This window comes from Scyliorhinus torazame, chromosome 8 (genome assembly GCF_047496885.1).
Source record: "Scyliorhinus torazame isolate Kashiwa2021f chromosome 8, sScyTor2.1, whole genome shotgun sequence".
NCBI classification, from domain to species: domain Eukaryota; kingdom Metazoa; phylum Chordata; class Chondrichthyes; order Carcharhiniformes; family Scyliorhinidae; genus Scyliorhinus; species Scyliorhinus torazame.
Window position 1 is genome coordinate 163,079,181 of NC_092714.1, and position 25,684 is coordinate 163,104,864.

Sequence of the window (25,684 nt, forward strand, 5' to 3'; positions counted from 1 at the left end):
AGTATGGATGAGCAGTGAGATCTCGGTGTCCATGTACATAGATCCCTGAAAGTTACCACCCAGGTTGATAAGGTTGTTAAGAAGGCGTACGGTGTGTTAGCTTTTATTGGTAGAGGGATTGAGTTTCGAAGCCATGAGGTCATGTTGCAGCTGCACAAAACTCTGGTGCGGCCGCATTTGGAGTATTGCGTGCAATTCTGGTCGCCGCATTATAGGAAGGATGGGGAAGCATTGTAAAGGGTGCAGATGAGATTTACCAGGATATTTCCTGGTATGGAGGGAAGATCTTATGAGGAAAGGCTGAGGGACTGGAGGCTGTTTTTGTTAGAAGAAGGTTAAGAGGTAACTTAATAGAGGAGCACAAGATGATCAGAGGATTAGATAGGGTGGATAGTGAGAGCCTTTTTCCTCGGATGATGATGGCTAGCACGAGGGGACACAGCTTTAAATTGAAGGGAGGTAGATATAGGACAGGTGTCAGAGGTAGGTTCTAGCTCCCTGATTACCTGTGTTACATCCCCATCCCTTTTCCTACCTACGTCGTTTCTGCCAATGTGGACCACGACTTGGGTCTGCTCCCCCTCCCCCTTAAGGATCCCCAAACCACGATCCGAGACATCACGGACCCTGGCACCTGGCAGGCAACACACCAACCGCGAGTCTCTCTCGTTCCCACAGAATCTCCTATCTGTCCCCCTAACTATGGAGTCCCCAATGACTAATGCTCTACTCCTCTTCCCCCTTCCCTTCTGAGCAACAGGGACAGACTCGGTGACAGAGACTTTACCCCTGGTAAGTCGTCCTCCCCCCCCACCAGTATCCAAAGCGGTATACTTGTTACTAAGGGGAACGACCACAGGGGATCCCTGTACTGACTGCTTCTATCTATGACCACCTCTGCCTCCCGAATGATCCAAAGTTCATTCAATTCCAGCTCCAGTTCCCTAATGTGTTTTTTGAGGAGCTGGAGATGGGTGCACTTCCCACAGGTGAAATCAGCAGGGACACTGACAGTGTCCCTCACCTCAAACATTCTGCAGGAGGAACATTGCACTGCCTTCACTGCCATCCCCTCTGGATAACTTGCGGATAAAACAAGAAAAAGTAAATGCAGCGCTGCCAACGTCGGGGGAGGGCCTAACTGCGGGCAGGGGTGGAAATGTTCGGGGGTGGGATCACTGTGGTGGGGCGGTTGGGCTTGCGAGCCGGCTAAAGTGGGAGACTATTTCGTTGGCCAGGTCCGCGAGCGGCATCCGCCATGAAGCATGGCACGGCCGCTGTAGGCTGCCGGCGTGCGATTGTGCGGCCACGGACCTGGCAACTCTCCAGGCCGTATCGGCAGCTAGAGTCGGGTGCTCTACGCTGCCTGGCTGCTAGCCCCCCCGGAACAGGGAATCGGTGGCTATTTTGCAGCAGTTTACCTGGCCGTTTTCACACCGTTGTGGGGACTTAGTCTCCAGAATGGAGAATCCAGCCCCAGGTGTCTGTAACTCATTCGAGCAGTTGTAGCCATCTGGGATGGCCACTTCCAGAACACAAAATGGACTTGCAAAGAATATAGGGAACTGTGGACAATGGTAGAAAACAAGGAGGCACAGAAGCCTGAATGGGGAAACAGCTCCCAGACGGAATTGAAACTATAGGTCAATTAGCATATTGATGGCCCATCTCCGGGAACAAAGGAATTACACTCAAGTAACCGATACTATTACAGACATCCTGGCGCCAGTTCCTCAACCGAAAAGCACAAACAAAGCCAGGCCAACGGCCACCCAAGACACGCCCAGCCATCAGGGCACCCACCCCGTTACTGGTCAAAATCGATAGCAATGATCGAGAAGCGGACCAATTAATTGGGACCAAGTTTAAGGCCCGCCTAAAAGTTCGCAAAACCTTTCCAGGTATAAGAAGGAACCCCCACGAGAGAATCACTCTCTTGGACTTGGCTACTTGGCTCTCAAAGCAGAGAGACCCGTCCACCAGCATCACCAGAAGCAAGTAAGTTCAAAGTCAACGCTCGCTACCAGACGGACGACCTTAGCTGTTCTCCTGTACCTCTTCGAACCCAGGAACCTCAGATCTGAACAACGGCCATTGTTCCTCTGACTGAGTGGGCACCCGAAGTTAAGTATAGGCGTTAGCGTTAGAGATAGTTAGTTTGTAGTACTTTGTGCATGTGTAGATCCTACTATGTGTGTAAATAAATAGTATTGACTTTGAACTAACTAACTGGCTCTTTGATCAGTATTCGGGTTTGAACCTTATGGCGGTATCGAGAGATACCTGGCGACTCTGAAACATAATTAGGATTAAGGAAGGCGACCATATTAACCGCCATAATTATAACCAGATAAACAGAGCAACACAGTCAAGGGTTAAAGATCTTCGGAAAATACAAATTATTGGTTAATTCATTTATGATGGCATTCCAGAGTCTGTGGGGCTGGAATTGACTGTGCACTTGCCCAGGGTGTTAGACGTTTAACTGTTGTAGTATAAAGAGTCAAAGGTTCTGCTGCTTTTCCACAAAACACCTTTAATTTCCTTCAACAGATTTTGCACAAAACTCTAACATCACATCACCGGACACAAGGGCCACCTGAAGCCCCTTTACATACCAGTGTCAATTATTGGATGCTTAACATAAATGAGACAACTAATTGGAATGTCTCTTAACCCATTACTTAACACAGGGTGTCGTATCATGGCGACCTGGGCGCAATTCAGCGACCACATTGCGCCCAGAGGGGATCAGGGCACGCCGGGTGAATAGCGGGAGAAGGCAAACTAGAGAATCCGGCCAGGCGAGAACCATTGTACGATTCTCTCGGCTCACCCCCACTGGGGAGTTTCAGGTCTCGGCCAAAAATGGCGAGAATATAATTAACCCTAATTTGCATTCATTTCAATCTCATTCACAAAACTGAAGTCAACTGCAGCGGCCTACCGGGGATTCCCCTCTCCCCAGCGAGAAGTCACGCGGGCATTGTTTAGTATGCCTTTTAAAAAATGATAAACAGGCGCAAAGGCTACTGAGGGGAAGTGAGTAGCCCCTCACTTCCATTTTTTGGCTTGCAGCTCAAGGGAACTGGAGCTGCTGGCTTTGTGCTCAGGGGAGGGGGTTAGCTTGAGGGGCTTTGCATCTGTGAGGCCTTCAAGCTACCTTTAAATACTTTCTAGACCCAATTCAGGGGCAACCACAGGTTCAGCCTGTCTGTCCGATAAAATTCTTCCAGGCCAGTCCCCTGCTGCAGTTTCTCTCCTGAAAGTCAATTTCACCCCCTTTGACTGTGAGCAGCCTCTAACTTCATTGCTGAATGCTATTTCAAATAAGGAATTAGCCTTGTTAGTTGTGAAAACACCTCACACCCCTCAACACTCAAGTGCCTCCTCGAAGGCATACGTGCCACGTCTCAGAGCATGATTAGTACACTACATGTGCAGCAAACGTTGATGCCTGAGCAATGTGCCTGTACTCTAGGAGTGTCAGTACCATAGATGCCAACAATCAAACACTAAAGAGCAGAGTTTCACCACTGAGGATTCAAAGGGTAAGTGTGTGAATGAGTGGAGGGCAGCTGAGCACTGCCTTCCTAATGGCCCTGGCAGAGGTCGAGGGCTGATCTGGCTGGGGGATGAGTGTGCAGGGTGAGGCTTGCCAGCACAACTGGTTGCTGGCTTGCTCTCTGAGAGAAGGCAAGAAAGTCATGATCAGGGTGAGGCTTGGGGAATTTGAGGGTCTCGGGATGAAAGCCGGAATGGATTGTTGATCTCTCTCCTCCAATTCCTTCCAGATGAAACTATGTTTGCTGGTATGGATCACGCAAAGTCTGCCCTCACTGTGTTTGGCAGCTGAAGTGGGTAGACGCTGTGGAAGCCAACAGTGAAAAAGGATGCTGGAGGTTGCACCCCATGTATAGCGGCTGTCGCACACCCTGAAGAGTCAGACACCCATTAGGCTGATGAGGGAGCCAGAAGGGGAGGCCAGTAATGGCCCAAGGTGTACATGTGTCATTGGTCATTCCATGAGCTGACGGACACCATGTGCCACAGAAGACTCCGTCTCAGCAGAGGCAGTGTGGAACCTGTGCCACGTCCTCGCGGATATGGCGCTCAGTAGAGGATGGGGACTCCCGCTCCAGGTAGCTGTGAGGTCACCGTAGCCCTCAACCTCTATGGTCATTCCAGAGCTCGAGGGGCACCGATGTGGCATATCCCAATCTTCTGCCCACAGGTGCATCTTGGAGGTGATGGATGCTCTGTATGCCTGGGCATCAGATTATACCAACTTTGACCTGGACCAGACCCACCAAGATGCCCTTCCTGCAGGAAATACTGATATCGCAGGTATGCCCCAGGTGAAAGGGGTGATCTATGGCAGGCATGTCACCCTGCGAGCATCGGGGAATCAGGGACAACCCTATATTAACAGGAAGGGGTTTCACTCCCTGAATGTTGAAATTCTGTGCATCCACTGCCTCAGAACCATGCAAGTGCGTGCCCACTACTCTGGGAGCATCTATGACAGTTACATCCTGGGGCATTTGGGGATCCCCGGTGTCTTTAAGGATCACTCCAGGATGGTGCGTTGGTTGTGGGCGACAAGGAATGCACGCTGAGGACAGGGCTTATGGCACTGGTCTGGAGGCCTGAGACTCAGGCGGAGACGCGATACAATGAGCCCCATGCTGCCACCCGTGCTGTCATTGAGCAGTGCTTTGGGCTGCCGAAAAGGCGTTTCTGATGCTTTAACCCTCATGTAAACTCCCTCTTTGTAGTGGTCTGCTGTGCACTCCGCAATCTGGCACAGCAGCGGGTTGACATGCAGGAGAAGGAGGAGGAAGTGGAGTGACAAGCGGCCTCATCTGAGGAGGAGGTTGTCCAGGAGGGGATGGAGGACGAGTCCGAGAAGGAGCCTGAGGATGGAGCACAGGCTGCAGTGTGGATCTGACATATGAGGAGGATCAGGGAGGACCTTATTGCCTCCAGAATCTCCAAGGACGATGTTGTGTCCATCAGCTCAACACCCTTTTCCTTCCCCCCCCCCCCCCCCCCAGCCACAATCTCCCTCCCATCATTACCCATTCTCCAACCCCCTTAACATCCCCTCCCCCCTCCCCTAGGACCCTGTTTTCTCCTCCAAGGGTCTTGTAACATCACTCCAGGGTGATGGGCTTGTGTTGGCACTGTCAGCGGGTCACTATACAGAGCAGGAGAATGCTGGTCACTTGCTGTGAGGAAAGCTCTGGTACATCTCAGTTTCTGCTAAAGTCCGATTCCTATCTTTCTTCTGACAGCATGCTCACACCCATACTCTGAACAGGATCTGCATCGGTACCGTTGTGTCCAGGGGGAGAGGGGTAAAAGGAGCGGCGGGCAGTAGTGGCTGGGGGTGCGGGCAGGCCTGCTGTGAAGATTAACGTGACAGATGCTTCACATGGATGAGGTCTGACATGTTTTAAAAGTGAACATTTGACTGTGCCAGATTTCCATTCCCCCGAGCTACAGATAGTGACCAGTGCCTATTCAGTGCTCCTCACTCTTCTTGCTTTTTTGTGGTCTCGTGCTACATCTAGGTGTGTATCCAGGATACACATCAACCTGCTGCTTTCCGCGCCCTGTGATCTTTGATGCCTTTGGCAGAAGTCCTTGATGTGTTGGTGACGAATGTGATATAAAATAGTTACTTTAGAGATATTAGTTACTGTAATGTAGAGATAGGCCAGTCTCATTCTGGTGAGTTCACAGACAAAGGATTTCAGACCGCATGGCAAAGCAAGGAGGAGGTGTGTCCACCAAAGGAGGAGAAAAGGATGCTGGGTAATAAGGGGGCCAGAGGAAGGGATGAGAAGTGAGCCAATCAGAATGTATGACCAGGTCAGGAGGGGTATCGGATGACCTATGGGAATCGTGTATGTGAAACTTGATACCATTTGAATTTATTTGCAGAAATCCCTTTCTTTGTTCATTCGCTTTCCGGGGTGTAGGAGACTGGATGTGTCCTATGCTTCTGTGAAATGAATCAGGCTTGCAAGCCAAATAAAATAACTAATGCTGTACCTGCAAATAACATCTCGAATTTTATTGAGGCCAGACTGACGGGTAAAGAAATTTGGGATTTGTCATTGGGTGTTCTGGATCACAAACAGGTCACCAACACTGGAAGTGGTGCAACTCTATTTTATTATAAGGTTAACTATATTAACATACTTGAACTGTGGGTAAATGCAATACCAGCTTTAACTGTTGACCCTTGCCTAGTCTTAACCAGATGATGCACTCAGTACATGGTGAATGTCTGTGTTGCAGGCTGTGAGCCCTGTGCTCCGAGCTGGCTGCTACTAGAATGAGCGGGAACTCTCCTGTCCCCTGTCTTTATAGTGCGTGTGCTCTCACTGGTGATTGGCTGCGGTGTTGTGTATGCTGATTGGTCCCACTGCATGTCCACCAGTGTGTGTGTGTGTGTCTGCACCATCATGTACTGGTGTATATACAGTCCTCTGGAGGGTCTGGAGCCGAAGGTTCCTGTCCGACTTACCAGTGTCACTGCCGTCACTGTGCCACCCTGTTCTGCTTGCTACTCTTGAGGTGCGCCGGTCTCAGGAGGGGGGGATTCGAAAGAATTGGAGACAGGTGGCAGGCTCCGGGTTGCCCTGCAGTACTTCCTTCCTGTAGTGCTACGGGCATTTGATGGAGTGAGCTTCAGAGGCCTCAGAGTCATCTGGCGCTGCCCGTCCTGGAGGCTCCCCATTGTCTGTACCATGGTGTTGATAGCCTCAGCGATGGTCCTCAGTTTCTGTGCCATACTCTGCAGTGCTAAGCAATGTACACCTGTGTCTGGGACACGTCCTTCAGGCATTGGGATATGATGTTGAGGCCCTCAGCCATGGTTGTCACAGACTGAGCCATCTCTTGGAGATGATGACTCAAGACCCGGACACATGCTCCAGGTTTTCCACGGCGGTCAAAACCCAAGCAGTGCTGGCCTCGGTTCCACGTATTGTCGGCATCATCTCCTGCAACTGCAGTCTTTAGAACTCGTCCAATCGGCCTTACAGTCACTGGAATGTGGCTGACACCCCTTCCTGAATCTCATGGCTGTGTCGTTTCATTTGCAACTGCTCTGGGAGAACTTTTCCAAAGGCTTTGCACCTGGCTATGACCCAGTTGTGCCCTGGGATCCGGCAGATGTCTGACTATCGTCTCCTTGGATATTCCTGCCTCCACCTGATGTGCATCAGCAACTGTTTGGTGCTCATCAGATTGTGCTCCAGAGGCCTGTTCACTAATATCGGCCAACTGAGGTGTGTGTTTCTGCTTGGGTGGAAGGTGGGGGTGATAGCTGTGATGCCTCACCAGTGATCTACCCTCTGAGTGGTCTCTTTAGTGGCGGGGAGGGGAATGACTCTGGTTGGTCCGGCTCATCAGATGGTGATCCCGCAAGACAATGGACATGCGGTCAGTGAGAGGAAAGGACATTTTGTTTGACATGAACAACTCACGTGAACCAGGTTATCTGAATGAAGAGGTAGTGGATCTTCACCTCTGGCGAAGGTCAATCTCAATGTCGGTGTGTGAGGACTGTACCTGGACATGAAGGGGTTGTGCTCGTGGGTACCAGGGGGTTCTGAGGTACATGCTTGAAGATCGGATGTGGGGAGAGTGTTAGGTGTCAGCCAGCGGAGCCATTGGTCTTCTGGCATTGGACTGCGTTCCTTCTTATCATGCTGCCTGCACTGACAACCACTGTCTCCCAGGTGGCATTGCTCACCCTGCTGCTGGTTCTCCGGCCCCCTTGGAGGAAAGGGTGGCCCGCCCTCTCATCCACAGCATCGAGAAGCCTTGTGAGGTTGGCTTCCCCAAAGCAAGGTGCAAGCTTCCCCCTTGTAAATGGAAAACTGAGGCATAAGTTGGGTGAATCAGACGGCGAGGGAACCAGGCATGATGAGAATCTTGAGGTGGGCTCATTTTTCGCATGAAGTGCCGTTGAATATTCCCAAAGCGGCCGTCGCGAAATTCATCATCAAGCACACCCAAAACTGGACTTTGATTCGTGCCCCTGGTTCAAATAAGAGTGGTTAGATCCTTCATTTTCCTGCATCGAAAATATTTAGGGAAGATATCATTGTTAGAAAACAGAATTGAATTGGATGATCAAAGACATGGATTATGAAACAATGGAGGTGCTGTGACACTACTTAGTGTGTGTATAAGGGCCCTTCCTGTTGATTCCCATATTTCCCATTTCTTTATTTTTGCTGTTATCATTTTGATCCATGGATGCTTAATGGTCATATATCTTTAAGTCGAGCAGAGGAAGTGAGGAATTCAAAAGCTGCAAAAGAGAACACTGCTGGCCTTCGGACAGCAGAACCAGGGTTGATCTCCTGGCTTTGTGGTAATGGTAGAGTGGTGGATGTGACAGCCATGAGGTTCTAAATTATGGCTGAATACTTTTCTGCTGTTGCTGATGGCCCACTAGTCAGTTTGGAATTGATCCCATTTAGCATGGTGCTAGTATCACACAAAATAATTTTTGTTGCGCCAGAGACTGCTTTCATATTATTTGCTATGATACATATCTCGAACATTTGTTTAAAGCTTTTCCAGTTATTACTTAAATTACCAGTTGTTTCCAGCTGCGGTGGAGGTCCAAATTGCAGTAAATCAGTGAAGTCTTCCAACGTCTTTCTTGCCATTTTGGTCTTTCTGTGTCTGCCGCTTGTGTAATCTTATAGTATGCGTTCTGAAGCCACTCGTGGTACCATGTGTTGTTCCTTATGTCTTAATAAAGCTCGTAGTCTTGAAGTTGAAGTAGATGCTTTATTGTGAGTTTGTTCTCTTCAGTGTTTAACTTAATGTTATATCTGAGTTGCGTGCCTGTTCTGCTCCCAGCTCCCGTTCCTGTGAAGTGGCCTGACTTCCTGTTCGTGTCTATTTATAGCTCTCCCAAGTGTACTCTTCAAGTGTACCAGTTGCCACGTCTCTCACCTCAGTTTGGTGACATCTTCTTTTGTAAAGACGGTTGAAAGTATAATTTAAAATTACTGTTATTACACCTGCCTCCACGTGCAAGTCCTCTTTTTCATCCCTAATCCCTCCTTTGCTTTTACCACCCTTCTATTATTTAAATGCGTATAGAAGACCCTGTATTCCCTTTTATGTCAGCTGTCAGTCTCTCTTCATGCTCTCTCCTTGCTTTCTGATTATCTTTTTCACTTCCCTTATGGTTCTTCTGTATTCAGCCTGATCCTCCATTGTATTTTCTACCTGACATCAGTCGTAGATGTACTTCATCCTTTTCATCTTCACCTCTATCTCTCATATTATCCAGGATGATCTGGATTTATTTGTCCTACATTTCAGGTTCAAAGGCATATAACTTGAAATTGTCATCAACACTATCTGTGCAGTTACAATGATGGGCCAAGTAGCTTCCATCTGTACTGTGAAATTCTACGGTTTCTTTTCTAAAGGCAAGGGGAGGCAAACGAGTAATACAAAGAAGACTGTGGAATCCACCATGGGATGGTGCAGGAGGGAGGGTTTCAGATTTCTGGATAATTGGGGCTCATTCTGGGATCGGTGGGACCTCTACAAACGGGATGGTCTACACCTGGACCAGAGGGGTACCAATATCCTGGGGGGGAAATTTGCTTATACTCTTCGGGAGGGTTTAAACTAGTTCAGCAGGGGCTTGGGAACCTGAATTGTAGCTCCAGTATACAGGAGGTTGGGAGTAGTGAGGTCATGAGTAATGTTTTAAAGTTGCAGGAGTGTACCGGCAGGCAGGAAGGTGGTTTAAAGTGTGTCTTCTTCAATGCCAGGAGCATCCGGAATAAGGTGGGTGAACTTGCGGCATGGGTTGGTACCTGGGACTTCGATGTTGTGGCCATTTCGGAGACATGGATAGAGCAGGGACAGGAATGGTTGTTGCAGGTGCCGGCGTTTAGATATTTCAGTAAGCTCAGGGAAGGTGGTAAAAGAGGGGGAGGGGTGGCATTGTTAGTTAAGGACAGTATTACGGTGGCAGAAAGGACGTTTGATGAGGACCCGTCGATTGAGGTAGTATGGGCTGAGGTTAGAAACAGGAAAGGAGAGGTCACCCTGTTAGGGGTTTTCTACAGGCCTCCAAAAAGTTCCAGAGATGTTGAGAAAAGGATTGCAAAGATGATTCTGGATAAGAGCGAAAGAAACAGGGTAGTAGTATGTAGATAGGCCAACGAGAGGCGAGGCCGTATTGGATTTGGTACTGGGTAATGAACCAGGACAGGTGTTAGATTTGGAGGTAGGTGAGCACTTTGGTGATAGTGACCACAATTCGATTACGTTTACTTTAGTGATGGAAAGGGATAGGTATATACCGCAGGGCAAGAGTTATATCTGGGGGAAAGGCAATTATGATGCGATGAGGCAAGACTTAGGATGAATCAGATGGAGAGGAAAACTGCAGGGGATGGGCACAATGGAAATGTGGAGCTTGTTCAAGGAACAGCTACTGCGTGTCCTTGATAAGTATGTACCTGTCAGGCAGGGAGGATGCGGTCGAGCAAGGGAACCGTGGTTTACTAAGGCAGTCGAAACACTTGTCAAGAGGAAGAAGGAGGCTTATGTAAAAATGAGACATGAAGGTTCAGTAAGGTCGCTCGAGAGTTACAAGTTAGCTAGGAAGGACCTAAAGAGAGAGCTAAGAAGAGCCAGGAGGGGACATGAGAAGTCCTTGGCAGGTAGGATCAAGGATAACCCTAAAGCTTTCTATAGATATGTCAGGAATAAAAGAATGACTAGGGTAATAGTAGGGCCAGTCAAGGACAGTAGTGGGAAGTTGAGCTTGGAGTCCTAGGAGAGAGGAGAGGTGCTAAATGAATATTTTTCGTCAGTATTCACACAGGAAAAAGACAATGTTGTCGAGGAGAATACTGAGATTCAGGCTACTAGACTAGAAGGGCTTGAGGTTCATCAGGAGGAGGTGTTAACAATTCTGGAAAGGGTGAAAATAGATAAGTCCCCTGGGCCGGATGGGATTTATCCTAGGATTCTCTGGGAAGCTAGGGAGGAGATTGCTGAGCCTTTGGCTTTGATCTTTCAGTCATCTTTGTCAACAGGAATAGTGCCAGAAGACTGGAGGATAGCAAATGTTGTCCACTTGTTCAAGAAGGGGAGTAGAGACAACCCTGGTAACTATAGACCAGTGAGCCTTACTTCTGTTGTGGGCAAAATCTTGGAAAGGTTTATAAGAGATAGGGTGTATAATCATCTGGAAAGGAATAATTTGATTAATCATAGTCAACACGGTTTCGTGAAGGGTAGGTCGTGCCTCACAATCCTTATTGAGTTCTTTGAGAAGGTGACCAAACAGGTGGATGAGGGTAAAGCAGTTGATGTGGTGTATATAGATTTCAGTAAAGCGTTTGATAAGGTTCCCCACGGTAGGCTACTGCAGAAAATACGGAAGCATGGAATTCAGGGAGATTTAGCAGTTTGGATCAGAAATTGGCTAGCTGGAAGAAGACAAAGGGTGGTGGTTGATGGGAAGTGTTCAGACTGGAGTCCAGTTACTAGTGGTGTACCACAAGGATCTGTTTTGGGGCCACTGCTGTTTGTCATTTTTATAAATGACCTGGAGGAGGGCGTAGAAGGATGGGTGAGTAAATTTGCAGATGACACTAAAGTCGGTGGAGTTGTGGACAGTGCGAAAGGATGTTACAAGTTACAGAGGGACATAGATAAGCTGAAGCGCTGGACTGAGAGGTGGCAAATGGAGTTTAATGCAGAAAAGTGTGAGGTGATTCATTTTGGAAGTAATAACAGGAAGACAGAGTACTGGGCTAATGGTAAGATTCTTGGCAGTGTGGAAGAGCAGAGAGATCTTGGTGTCCATGTACATAGATCCCTGAAAGTTGCCACTCAGGTTGAGAGTGTTGTTAAGAAGGCGTACGGTGTGTTAGCTTTTATTGGTAGAAGGATCGAGTTTCGGAGCCATGAGGTCATGTTGCAGCTGTACAAAACTCTGGTGCGGCCACATTTGGAGTATTGTGTGCAATTCTGGTCGCCGCATTATAGGAAGGATGTGGAAGCATTGGAAAGGGTGCAGAGGAGATTTACCAGAATGTTGCCTGGTATGGAGGGAAGATTGTATGGGGAAAGGCTGAGGGACTTGAGGCTGTTTTCGTTAGAGAGAAGAAGGTTAAGAGGTGACTTAATTGAGGCATACAAGATGATCAGAGGATTGGATAGGGTGGACAGTGAGAGCCTTTTTCCTCGGATGGTGATGTCTAGCACGAGGGGACATAGCTTTAAATTGAGGGGAGATAGATATAGGACAGATGTCAGAGGTAGGTTCTTTACTCAGAGAGTAGTCAGGGTGTGGAATGCCCTGCCTGCAACAGTAGTGGACTCGCCAACACGAAGGGTATTCAAATGGTCATTGGATAGACATATGGACGATAAGGGAATAGTGTAGATGGGCTTTAGAGTGGTTTCACAGGTCGGCGCAACATCGAGGGCCGAAGGGCCTGTACTGCGCTGTAATGTTCTATGTTCTATAAGCAGGACACAGAGACATTAGATAGAAATTAATTAACAAAGGTTTATTATGATACAAATCCAAACTCCTCCACTCCCCTAAGGGTCTCCTTCCCCGACCTGCACCCCTATTAAGAGGAAGCCCACCCTCTTAAAGGGGCAGTTCATATTCCAGGGAGGTCATAGGAAATTATATGGTTCTGATCCTGCGACCTCCAATGAGGTCACGACAAAAACGTTTATTTATAATACGTACAATTTACAAAGGGGCCCTCACCGGGTCTTCTCTCTCTGCCAGTTAGTTCCCATCTGGCCGACCTTATATGCAAAATGGCATCAGCTCTGTAGATAGCGGGGGAGCTCATACTCCTCGATCCACATGGGGAAAACAATCAACCCAGCCCTGTGTGTTCCATGCAGGTTATGACAATTCCCACATGGAAATTGGATATCAATTCAGGAGTACTGCTGTTGATTAAATCCATTACTTTCCAACATGTTTAGTAAGGAAAAAAATTCTTGCCTGTACTCTCAACTATCTTTTCCCTGCCATATTATCTGTTAAATAATTTACATGCACTAATTTCGGACCATTATCACCCAATTTGGAAAATTATTGCCGTTGCTTCACAGTTGCTGGGGAATTACCAGAACACCAGTTTGAAAACCAGTGAACAACATTTCACTTTTGCTCTCTTTGACTGTAATGATGAAACCAAAATCAACATAAACTAAACATGAATTAACAGGGAAATGATGGTTATTATAATTATACATTAAATAACATATAACAAGGGTGACACAGTGGTTCGCGCTGCTGCCTCACAACTCCAGGGTTCAATTCCCCGGGTGACTGTCTGTGTGGAGTTTGCACTTTCTCCCCGTGTCTCCGTGGATTCCCTCTGGATGCTCCAATTTCCTCCCATAGTCCAAAGATGTTAGATGGATTGGCCATGCTAAATTGCCCCTTAGTGTCCAAGAAGGTCGGGTGGAGTTATGGAAATAGGGTGGAAGCGTGGGCTTAAGTCGAGTGCTCTTTCCAAGGGCTGGTGCAGACTTATAGAACATAGAACATAGAACAATACAGCGCAGTACAGGCCCTTCGGCCCACGATGTTGCACCGAAACAAAAGCCATCTAACCTACACTATGCCATTATCATCCATATGTTTATCCAATAAACTTTTAAATGCCCTCAATGTTGGCGAGTTCACTACTGTAGCAGGTAGGGCATTCCACGGCCTCACTACTCTTTGCGTAAAGAACCTACCTCTGACCTCTGTCCTATATCTATTACCCCTCAGTTTAAAGTTATGTCCCCTCGTGCCAGCCATATCCATCCGCGGGAGAAGGCTCTCACTGTCCACCCTATCCAACCCCCTGATCATTTTGTATGCCTCTATTAAGTCTCCTCTTAACCTTCTTCTCTCCAACGAAAACAACCTCAAGTGCGTCAGCCTTTCCTCATAAGATTTTCCCTCCAGACCAGGCAACATCCTGGTAAATCTCCTCTGCACCCGCTCCAAAGCCTCCACGTCCTTCCTATAATGCGGTGACCAGAACTGTACGCAATACTCCAAATGCGGCCGGACCAGAGTTCTGTACAGCTGCAACATGACCTCCCGACTCCGGAACTCAATCCCTCTACCAATAAAGGCCAACACTCCATAGGCCTTCTTCACAACCCTATCAACCTGGGTGGCAACTTTCAGGGATCTATGTACATGGACACCTAGATCCCTCTGCTCAGCCACACTTTCAAGAACTTTACCATTAGCCAAATATTCCGCATTCCTGTTATTCCTTCCAAAGTGAATCACCTCACACTTCTCTACATTAAACTCCATTTGCCACCTCTCAGCCCAGCTCTGCAGCTTATCTATATCCCTCTGTAACCTGCTACATCCTTCCACACTATCGACAACACCACCGACTTTAGTATCATCTGCAAATTTACTCACCCACCCTTCTGTGCCTTCCTCTAGGTCATTGATAAAAATGACAAACAGCAACGGCCCCAGAACAGATCCTTGTGGTACTCCACTTGTGACTGTACTCCATTCTGAACATTTCCCATCAACCACCACCCTCTGTCTTCTTTCAGCTAGCCAATTTCTGATCCACATCTCTAAATCACCCTTAATCCCCAGCCTCCGTATTTTTTGCAATAGCCTACCGTGGGGAACCTTATCAAACGCTTTGCTGAAATCCATATACACCACATCAACTGCTCTACCCTCGTCTACCTGTTCAGTCACCTTCTCAAAGAACTCAATAAGGTTTGTGAGGCATGACCTACCCTTCACAAAGCCATGCTGACTATCCCTGATCATATCATTCCTATCTAGATGATTATAAATCTTGTCCCTTATAATCCCCTCCAAGACTTTACCCACTACAGACATGAGGCTCACCGGTCTATAGTTGCCGGGGTTGTCTCTGCTCCCCTTTTTGAACAAAGGGACCACATTTGCTGTCCTCCAGTCCTCTGGCACTATTCCTGTAGCCAATGATGACATAAAAATCAAAGCCAAAGGTCCAGCAATCTCTTCCCTGGCCTCCCATAGAATCCTAGGATAAATCCCATCCGGTCCCGGGGACTTATCTATTTTCAGCCTGTCCAGAATTGCCAACACCTCTTCCCTACGTACCTCAATGCCATCTATTCTATTAGCCTGGTGCTCAGCATTCTCCTCCACAACATTATCTTTTTCCTGAGTGAATACTGACGAAAAATATTCATTTAGTATCTCGCCTATCTCTTCAGACTCCACACACAATTTCCCATCCCTGTCCTTGACTGGTCCTACTCTTTCCCTAGTCATTCGCTTATTCCTGACATACCTATAGAAAGCTTTTGGGTTTTCCTTGATCCTTCCTGCCAAATACTTCTCATGTCCCCTCCTTGCTCGTCTTAGCTCTCTCTTTAGATCCTTCCTCGCTACCTTGTAACTATCCATCGCCCCAACCGAAACTTCACACTTCATCTTCACATAGGCCTCCTTCTTCCTCTTAACAAGAGATTCCACTTCCCTGGTAAACCACGGTTCCCTCACTCGACGCCTTCCTCCCTGTCTGACCGGTACATACTTATCAAGAACACGCAGTAGCTGATCCTTGAACAAGCCCCACTTATCCAGTGTGCCCAACACTTGCAGCCTACTTCTCCACCTTATCCCCCCCAAGTCACGTCTAATGGCATCATAATTGCCCTTCCCCCAGCTATAACTCTTGCCCTGCGGTGTATACTTATCCCTTTCCATCATTAACGTAAACGTCACCGAATTGTGGTCACTGTCCCCAAAGTGCTCTCCTACCTCCAAATCCAACACCTGGCCTGGTTCATTACCCAAAACCAAATCCAACGTGGCCTCGCCTCTTGTTGGCCTGTCAACATATTGTTTCAGGAAACCCTCCTGCACACACTGTACAAAAAACGACCCATCTATTGTACTCGAACTATATCTTTTCCAGTCAATATTTGGAAAGTTAAAGTCTCCCATAATAACTACCCTGTTACTTTCGCTCATATCCAGAATCATCTTCGCCATCCTTTCCTCTACATCCCTAGAACTATTAGGAGGCCTATAAAAAACTCCCAACAGGGTGACCTCTCCTTTCCTGTTTCTAACTTCAGCCAATACTACCTCGGAAGAAGAGTCCCCATCTAGCATCCTCTCCGCCACCGTAATACTGCTCTTGACTAGCAGCGCCACACCTCCCCCTCTTTTGCCTCCTTCTCTGAGCTTACTAAAACACCTAAACCCCGGAACCTGCAACATCCATTCCTGTCCCTGCTCTATCCATGTCTCCGAAATGGCCACAACATCGAAGTCCCAGGTACCAACCCACGCTGCCAGTTCCCCTACCTTGTTTCGTATACTCCTGGCATTGAAGTAGACACACTTCAAACCACCTACCTGAACGCTGGCCCCCTCCTGCGACGTCAAATCTGTGCTCCTGACCTCTATACTCTCATTCTCCCTTACCCTAAAACTACAATCCAGGTTCCCATGCCCCTGCTGCATTAGTTTAAACCCCCCCAAAGAGCACTAACAAATCTCCCCCCCAGGATATTTGTGCCCCTCAGGTTCAGATGTAGACCATCCTGTCTGTAGAGGTCCCACCTTCCCCAGAAAGAGCCCCAGTTATCCAAAAATCTGAAACCCTCCCGCCTGCACCATCCCTGTAGCCACGTGTTTAAATGCTCTCTCTCCCTATTCCTCATCTCACTATCACGTGGCACGGGCAACAACCCAGAGATAACAACTCTGTTTGTTCTAGTTCTGAGCTTCCATCCTAGCTCCCTGAAAGCCTGCCTGACATCCTTGTCCCCTTTCCTACCTATGTCGTTGGTGCCAATGTGGACCACGACTTGGGGCTGCTCCCCCTCCCCCCTAAGGACCTGGAAAACACGATCCGAGACATCACGTACCCTTGCACCTGGGAGGCAACATACCAAACGTGAGTCTCTCACGCTCCCACAAAATCTCCTATCTGTGCCCCTGACTATAGAGTCCCCAATTACTAATGCTCTGCTCCTCTGCCCCCTTCCCTTCTGAGCAACAGGGACAGACTCCGTGCCAGAGGCCCGTACCCCATGGCTTACCCGGTAAGTCGTCCCCCCCACAAGTATCCAAAGCGGTATACTTGTTTCTCAGGGGAACGACCGCAGGGGATCCCTGCACTGACTGTTTTTTCCCAGTCCCTCTTACAGTTACCCACCTATCTCCAATCTTTGGCGTAACTAATTCCCTGAAGCTGCTATCTATGACCCCTTCTGCCTCCCGAATGATCCGAAGTTCTTCCAACTCCAGCTCCAGTTCCCTAACTCGGTCTTGGAGGAGCTGGAGATGGCAGCACTTCCTGCAGGTAAAATCAGCAGGGACACTAACCGCATCCCTCACCTCAAACATCCTGCAGGAGGAACATTGTACTCCCTTCCCTGCCATTCCTCTAACTTTCTACCAAGATCTAGCTAACAACTAAATTAAATTTTTATAAAAAATAATAATAATATAATAAAAATATGGTACATACCTCAGACCAATGGGTTTTATTATTAGGTTAGAGGAGGAGGGCGGGTGGGAGACACTACACGTGTAGTGTCTCGGGTTTCCTCTCCACCAGAATTTATTGGTGAGGGTCTTCCCAGACGTCCGCGGGTCGACTTCCTGATCCTGCCTAAAAAACTAATTTAAAGAAAAGAGAAAAAGTCTCAGCTCCTGCTGAAACTGACTCACCACTCACCAGCTGCTCTCACGCCGCCGAAATCGACTGGCCTGCCCCTGCAAAGAGAAGTGCTTTTAAAGGTTGACTTACCTCCCAGCACCCTCCTTCCGCAATGCTCCCGCTGAAACTGACTAACCAGCTGCTCTCACGCCACCGAAATCGACTGGCCTGCCCCTGCAAAGAGAAGTGCTTTTAAAGGTTGACTTACCTCCCAGCACCCTCCTTCCGCAATGCTCCCGCTGAAACTGACTAACCAGCTGCTCTCACGCCGCCGAAATCGACTGGCCTGCCCCTGCAAAGAGAAGTGCTTTTAAAGGTTGACTTACCTCCCAGCACCCTCCTTCCGCAATGCTCCCGCTGAAACTGACTAACCAGCTGCTCTCACGCCACCGAAATCGACTGGCCTGCCCCTGCAAAGAGAAGTGCTTTTAAAGGTTGACTTACCTCCCAGCACCCTCCTTCCGCAATGCTCCCGCTGAAACTGACTAACCAGCTGCTCTCACGCCGCCGAAATCGACTGGCCTGCCCCTGCAAAGAGAAGTGCTTTTAAAGGTTGACTTACCTCCCAGCACCCTCCTTCCGCAATGCTCCCGCTGAAACTGACTAACCAGCTGCTCTCACGCCACCGAAATCGACTGGCCTGCCCCTGCAAAGAGAAGTGCTTTTAAAGGTTGACTTACCTCCCAGCACCCTCCTTCCGCAATGCTCCCGCTGAAACTGACTAACCAGCTGCTCTCACGCCACCGAAATCGACTGGCCTGCCCCTGCAAAGAGAAGTGCTTTTAAAGGTTGACTTACCTCCCAGCACCCTCCTTCCGCAATGCTCCCGCTGAAACTGACTAACCAGCTGCTCTCACGCCGCCGAAATCGACTGGCCTGCCCCTGCAAAGAGAAGTGCTTTTAAAGGTTGACTTACCTCCCAGCACCCTCCTTCCGCAATGCTCCCGCTGAAACTGACTAACCAGCTGCTCTCACGCCGCCGAAATCGACTGCGTAGTAAATGCGGGAAGGGAGAATCTCGGGGGCCACCACACCGGAAAACGGGCTGGCGGGACTGAATCCCGCCCCTGAACTTGATGGGCCGAAAGGCCCACCCTTTGCACTGTAAATTCTATGACAAAAAAGATCTTGTGGATTTACTACGCAATCCACTCAGCATATATGGCATCAATTTCAGCTGTGCAGTTTTTCAAAGCTCTCCTGCGGGTTCCTCCGCTTCACCGGCAGCGCACCTACGCTCCTGGGTTTCATGACGGAAAACCCTATTGGCCGGCTGCGGGAAGGGAGAATCTCGGGGGCCACCACACCGGAAAACGTGCTGGCGGGACTGAATCCCGCCCCTGAACTTTCTATGGCAAAATTCCAACTCTTTTCCTTTGATGATTGAGCCTGATCCTCAGTTGTCAGCAGCACCTAACCAACATTAGTATTTTCCAAAATGGTACATGCCCACAGAACTTCCTCAACTGCTCTTTTTTGGCCTGGATCCACGTGACAGAACAGCTGCTGAAATGGTGTACTTACTGGTTCCCACATGGACCAACCTCGATCATCTTCAGCCAGATTGTACTGCACCAAAGAACAAACAAAGAACAAAGAAATGTTAAGCTCATGAACAGGCCCTTCGGCCCTCCAAGCCCGTGCTGACCATGCTGCCCGACTAAACTACAATCTTCTACACTTCCTGGGTCCGTATCCCTCTATTCCCATCCTATTCATGTATTTGTCAAGATGCCCATTAAATGTCACTATCGTCCCTGCTTCCACCACCTCCTCCAGTAGCGAGTTCCAGACACCCACTACCCTCTGTGTAAAAAACTTGCTTCGTACATCTACTCTAAACCTTGCCCCTCGCACCTTAAACGTATGCCCCCTCATAATTGAGCCCTCTACCCTGGGGAAAAGCCTCTGACTATCCACTCTGTCTATGCCCCTCATAATTTTGTAGACCTCTATCTGGTCGCCCCTCAACCTCCTTCGTTCCAGTGAGAACAAACCGAGTTTATTCAACCGCTCCTCATAGCTAATGCCCTCCATACCAGGCAACATCCTGGTAAATCTCTTCTGCACCCTCTCTAAAGCCTCCACATCCTTCTGGTAGTGTGGCGACCAGAATTGAACACTATACTCCAAGTGTGGCCTAACTAAGGTTCTATACAGCTACAACATGACTTGCCAATTCTTATTCTCAATGCCCCGGCCAATGAAGGCAAGCATGCCGTATGCCTTCTTGACTACCTTCTCCACCTGTGTTACCCCTTTCAGTGACCTGTGGACCTGTACTCCTAGATCTCTCTGACTTTCAATACTCTTGAGGGTTCTACCATTCACTGTATATTCCCTACCTGCATTAGACCTTCCAAAATGCATTACCTCACATTTGTCCGGATTAAACTCCATCTGCCATCTCTCCGCCCAAATTTCCAAACAATCTAAATCCTGCTGTATCCTCTGACAGTCCTCATCGCTATCCGCAATTCCACCAACCTTTGTGTCGTCTGCAAACTTACTAATCAAACCAGTTACATTTTCCTCCAAATCATTTATATATACTACAAACAGCAAAGGTCCCAGCACTGATCCCTGTGGAACACCACTGGTCACAGCCCTCCAATTAGAAAAGCATCCTTCCATTGCTACTCTCTGCCTTCTATGACCTAGCCAGTTCTGTATCCACCTTGCCAGCTCACCCCTGATCCCGTGTGACTTCACCTTTTGTACTAGTCTACCATGAGGGACCTTGTCAAAGGCCTTACTGAAGTCCATATAGACAACATCCACTGCCCTACCTGCATCAATCATCTTAGTGACCTCCTCGAAAAACTCTTATCAAGTTAGTGAGACACGACCTCCCCTTCACAAAACCATGCTGCCTCTCACTAATACGTCTATTTGCTTCCAAATGGGAGTAGATCCTGTCTCGAAGAATTCTCTCCAGTAATTTCCCTACCACTGAAGTAAGGCTCACCGGCCTGTAGTTCCCTGGATTATCCTTGCTACCCTTCTTAAACAGAGGAACAACATTGGCTATTCTCCAGTCCTCCGGGACATCACCTGAAGTCAGTGAGGATCCAAAGATTTCTGTCAAGGCCTCAGCAATTTCCTCTCCAGCCTCCTTCAGTATTCTGGGGTAGATCCCATCAGGCCCTGGGGACTTATCTACCGTAATATTTTTTAAGACGCCCAACACCTCGTCTTTTTGGATCTCAATGTGACCCAGGCTATCTACACACCCTTCTCCAGACTCAACATCTACCAATTCCTTCTCTTTGGTGAATACTGATGCAAAGTATTCAATTAGTACCTCGCCCATTTCCTCTGGCTCCACACATAGATTCCCTTGCCTATCCTTCAGTGGGCCAACCCTTTCCCTGGCTACCCTCTTGCTTTTTATGTACGTGTAAAAAGCCTTGGGATTTTCCTTAACCCTATTTGCCAATGACTTTTCGTGACCCCTTCTAGCCCTCCTGACTCCTTGCTTAAGTTCCTTCCTACTTTCCTTATATTCCACACAGGCTTTGTCTGTTCCCAGCCTTTTAGCCCTGACAAATGCCTCCTTTTTCTTTTTGACGAGGCCTACAATATCTCTCGTTATCCAAGGTTCCCGAAAATTGACGTATTTATCCTTTTTCCTCACAGGAACATGCCGGTCCTGAATTCCTTTCAACTGACACTTGAAAGCCACCCACATGTCAGATGTTGATTTGCCCTCAAACATCCGCCCCAAATCTAGGTTCTTCAGTTCCCGCCTATTATTGTTATAATTAGCCTTCCCCCAATTTAGCACATTCATCCTAGGACCACTCTTATCCTTGTCCACCAGCACTTTAAAACTTACTGAATTGTGGTCACTGTTCCCGAAATGCTCCCCTACTGAAACTTCTACCACCTGGCCGGGCTCATTCCCCAATACGAGGTCCAGTACCGCCCCTTCCCTCGTTGGACTGTCTACATATTGTTTTAAGAAGCCCTCCTGGATGCTCCTTACAAACTCTGCCCCGTCTAAGCTCCTGGCACCACTCAGAATTGAGTTCAAATAGCACCATGTCTTTTTCATCTGGTTTCAACGAGTATCATAGAACATAGAACAGTACAGCACAGAACTGACCCTTCGACCCTCAATGCTGTGCTGAGCTTTGTCCGAAACCAAGATCAAGCTATCCCACTCACTGTCATTCTGGTGTGCTCCATGTGCCTATCCAATAACCGCTTGAAAGTCCCTAAAGTGTCCGACTCCACTATCACAGCAGGCAGTCCATTCCACACTCTAACCACTCTCTGAGTAAAGAACCTATCTCGGATATCACTCCTATATCTCCCACCCTGACGAGATGTTGGGCGACTTGAAAAATATTACGGTAGATAAGTCCCCAGGGCCTGATGGGATCTACCCCAGAATACTGAAGGAGGCTAGAGAGGAAATTGCTGAGGCCTTCACAGAAATCTTTGGTTCCTCACTGTCTTCAGGTGATGTCCCCAAGGACTGGAGAGTAGCCAGTGTTGTTCCTTTGTATAAGAAGGGTAGCAAGGATAATCTGGGGAACTACAGGCTGGTGAGCCTTACGTCAGTGGTAGGGAAATTACTGGAGAGAATTCTTCGAGACAGGAGCTACTCCCATTTGGAAGCAAATGGACGTATTAGTGAGAGGCAGCATGGTTTTGTGAAGTCTGTCTCATTAACTTGATAGAGTTTTTCGAAGAGGTCACAAAGATGATTAATGCAGGTAGGGCAGTGGATGTTGTCTATATGGACTTCAGTAAGGCCTTTGACAAGGTCCCTCATGGTAGACTGCTACAAAAGGTGAAGTCACACGGAATCAGGGGTGAGCTGGCAAGGTGGATACAGAACTGGCTAGGTCATAGAAGGCAGAGAGTAGCAATGGAAGGGTGCTTTTCTAATTGGAGGGCTGTGACTAGTGGTGTTCCGCAGGGATCAGTGCTGGGACCTTTGCTGTTTGTAGTATATATAAATGATTTGGAGGAAAATGTAACTGGTCTGATTAGTAAGTTTGCAGATGACACAAAGGTTGGTGGAATTGCGGGTAGCGATGAGGACTGTCAGAGGATACAGCAGGATTTATATCGTTTGGAGACTTCGGCGGAGAGATGGCAGATGGAGTTTAATCCGGACAAATGTGAGGTAATGCATCTTGGACGGTCTAATGCAGGTAGGGAATATACAGTGAATGGTAGAACCCTCAAGAGTGCTGAAAGTCGGAAAGATCTAGGTGTACAGGTCCACAGGTCACTGAAAGGGGCAACACAGGTGGAGAATGTAGTCAAGAAGGCATACGGCATGCTTGCCTTCATTGGCTAGGGCACTGAGTATAAGAATTGGCAAGTCATGTTGCAGCTGTATAGAACCTTAGTTAGGCCACATTTGGAGTATCGTGTTAAATTCTGGTCGCCACACTACCAGAAGGATGTGGAGGCTTTAGAGAGGGTGCAGAAGAGATTTACCAGGATGTTGCCTGGTATGGAGGGCATTAGCTATGAGGAGCGGTTGAATAAACTCGGTTTGTTCTCACTGGAACGACGGAGCTTGAGGGGCGACCTGATCGAGGTCTACAGAATTATGAGGGGCATAGACAGAGTGGATACAGATACAGGGCATAGGTTTAAGGTGAGAGGGACAAGGTTTAGAGTAGATGTAAGAGGCAAGTTTTTTACACAGAGGGTAGTGGGTGCCTGGAACTCGCTGCCGGAGGAGGTGGTGGAAGCAGGGACGACAGTGACATTTAAGGGGCATCTTGACAAATACATGAATAGGATGGGACCAGAGGGATACGGATCCAGGAAGTGTAGAAGATTGTAGTTTAGTCGGGCAGCATGGTCGGCACGGGCTTGGAGGGCCGAAGGGCCTGTTCCTGTGCTGTACTTTTCTTTGTTCTTTGTTCTTTGTTCTGAACCTTATAGTTATGCCCCCTTGTAAGAGCTACATCCACCCAAGGAAATAGTCTCTGAACGTCCACTCTTATCTTTCCTCCTCATCATCTGAGAAACCTCTATTAAGTCGCCTCTCATTCCCCTTCGCTCCATTGAGAAAAGCCCTAGCTCCCTCAACCTTTCCTCATAAGACCTACCCTCCAATCCAGGCAGCATCCTGGTAAATCTCCTTCGCACCCTTTGCAATGCTTCCACAGCCTTCCTATAATGAGGTGACCAGAATTGCACACAATACTCCAAATGTGGTCTCACCAGGGTCTTGTACAGTTGCAGCTAACCCCACGACTCGTAAACTCAAGCCCCCTCTTAATAAATGCTAACACACCAAAGGCCTACTTCACGGCTCTATCCACTTGAGTGGCAACCTTCAGAGATCTGTGGACATGAACCCCAATATCTCTCTGTTCCTCCACATTTCTCAGAACACTGCCGTTAACCCTGTAATCCGCATTCAAATTTGTCCTACCAAAATGAATCACCTCGCACTTATCACGGTTAAACTCCATCTGCCATTTATCGGCCCAGCTCTGCATCCTATCAATGTCTCTTTGCAGCCTACAACAGCACTCCTCCTCATCCACTACATCACCAATCTTGGTGTCATCAGCAAATTTACTGACCCATCCTTCAGCCCACCTCCTCCAAGTCATTTATAAAAATCACAAATAGCAGCGGACACAGCACTGATCCCTGTGGTACACCGCTGGTAACTGGTCTCCAGTCTGAAAGTTTTTCATGTACCGTCACTATGTGATAGCCAGTTACTTATCCAGTTGACCAAATTTCCCTCTATCCCACACCTCCTTACTTTCTTCATGAGCCGACCATGGGGAACCTTATCAAATGCCTTACTGAAATTCATGTATACGACATCAACTGCTCTACCTTCATCGACTTAGTTACCTCCTCAAAGAATTCAATCAAATTTGTGAGGCAAGACTTACCCTTCACAAATCTGTGTTGACTATCCCGGATTAAGCTGCATCTTTCCAAATGGTCATTGATCCTATCCTTCAGGACCTTTTCCATTAACTTACCGACCACCGAAGTAAGTCTCCCCAGAAATCTTAAGTTTCCATTTCTATTTGCATATTAGTTTTAGCTTTCCTAAAAGCCTGAAGGTTCAATTTCTCTTTCAGTTTATGCCCCAAAGTATACAGGGAGGGATTCTTCGACCCACCAGCCCCCTTTGCCGGCTCGGCATGCACCTGCTGACAACGGGATTCTCCGTTCCCCCAGCTGGCCAATGAGGTTTCCCATTGTGGCCACCCCCACACCGTCAGAAAACCCGCAGGCGTGGGTGCGCTGCCAGTAAAGTGGAGAATTCCGCAGACAATCTGTGAAACCGCTAGTCCTATCATGTACCAGCAGAAAATACTGTGAATTGCATTGCTCCTTATTTATCAGCAGATGAGGATTGCTTTCATCACTATCTAAGCTTTGTTCAATTCTAATTAAAATTGTATCATCTTTATCTATTATAGAAGATAACTGCCCGCAGAGTTGCAGAAATACTACAGGAGGAAGAGAATGAAAGTTTAATACCACAGACTGCATTGATAGGTAAAGAAAGCTCAAATTCATGTTGACTTTTGGAACTGGTTATATATCACGCATTTGTAATTAATATTGAGCTCATCTTTCAGACAGACCGAATGATATTGTTCCTGACTCTCAGCCTGTGGTGTTGAAAGAAAAGCCTTTGTAAGTTGTCATATGTGTTACTTAAGTCCTTTGAAAGTCAAATTTAAGTTCATTTTTAATGGATATATGTCGCTCTTTACTGTAAAATGTGTAGTTCTCTGTAAACGCACTCTCCACATGTTATACTTACAAGTTTGGGTTGTCAATGGGAATAAATAACACTCACTTTAAGGAATTTTGGTTGATTTCCTGGGAAGCATTTGCTTTAAATCAAAATGTGGAGATGCCGGCGTTGGACTGGGGTGAGCACAGTACGAAGTCTTACAACACCAGGTTAA

The 25,684-nt window shown here is 47.9% G+C and overlaps 1 protein-coding gene across 1 annotated transcript in view; it reads left to right on the top strand.

Annotated features, from left to right (window-relative positions):
- Window positions 1-25,410, top strand: part of LOC140428891 (synaptonemal complex protein 2-like) — a 573,438-nt gene extending 548,028 nt beyond the window's left edge. Inside the window, exons 17-18 of the mRNA XM_072515538.1 lie at window positions 25,187-25,265; window positions 25,349-25,410. Of these exons, the coding sequence (XP_072371639.1) occupies window positions 25,187-25,265; window positions 25,349-25,410 (141 nt within the window). The remainder of the gene's footprint in view (window positions 1-25,186; window positions 25,266-25,348) is intronic.
- The last annotated feature ends 274 nt before the right edge of the window (window positions 25,411-25,684 follow it).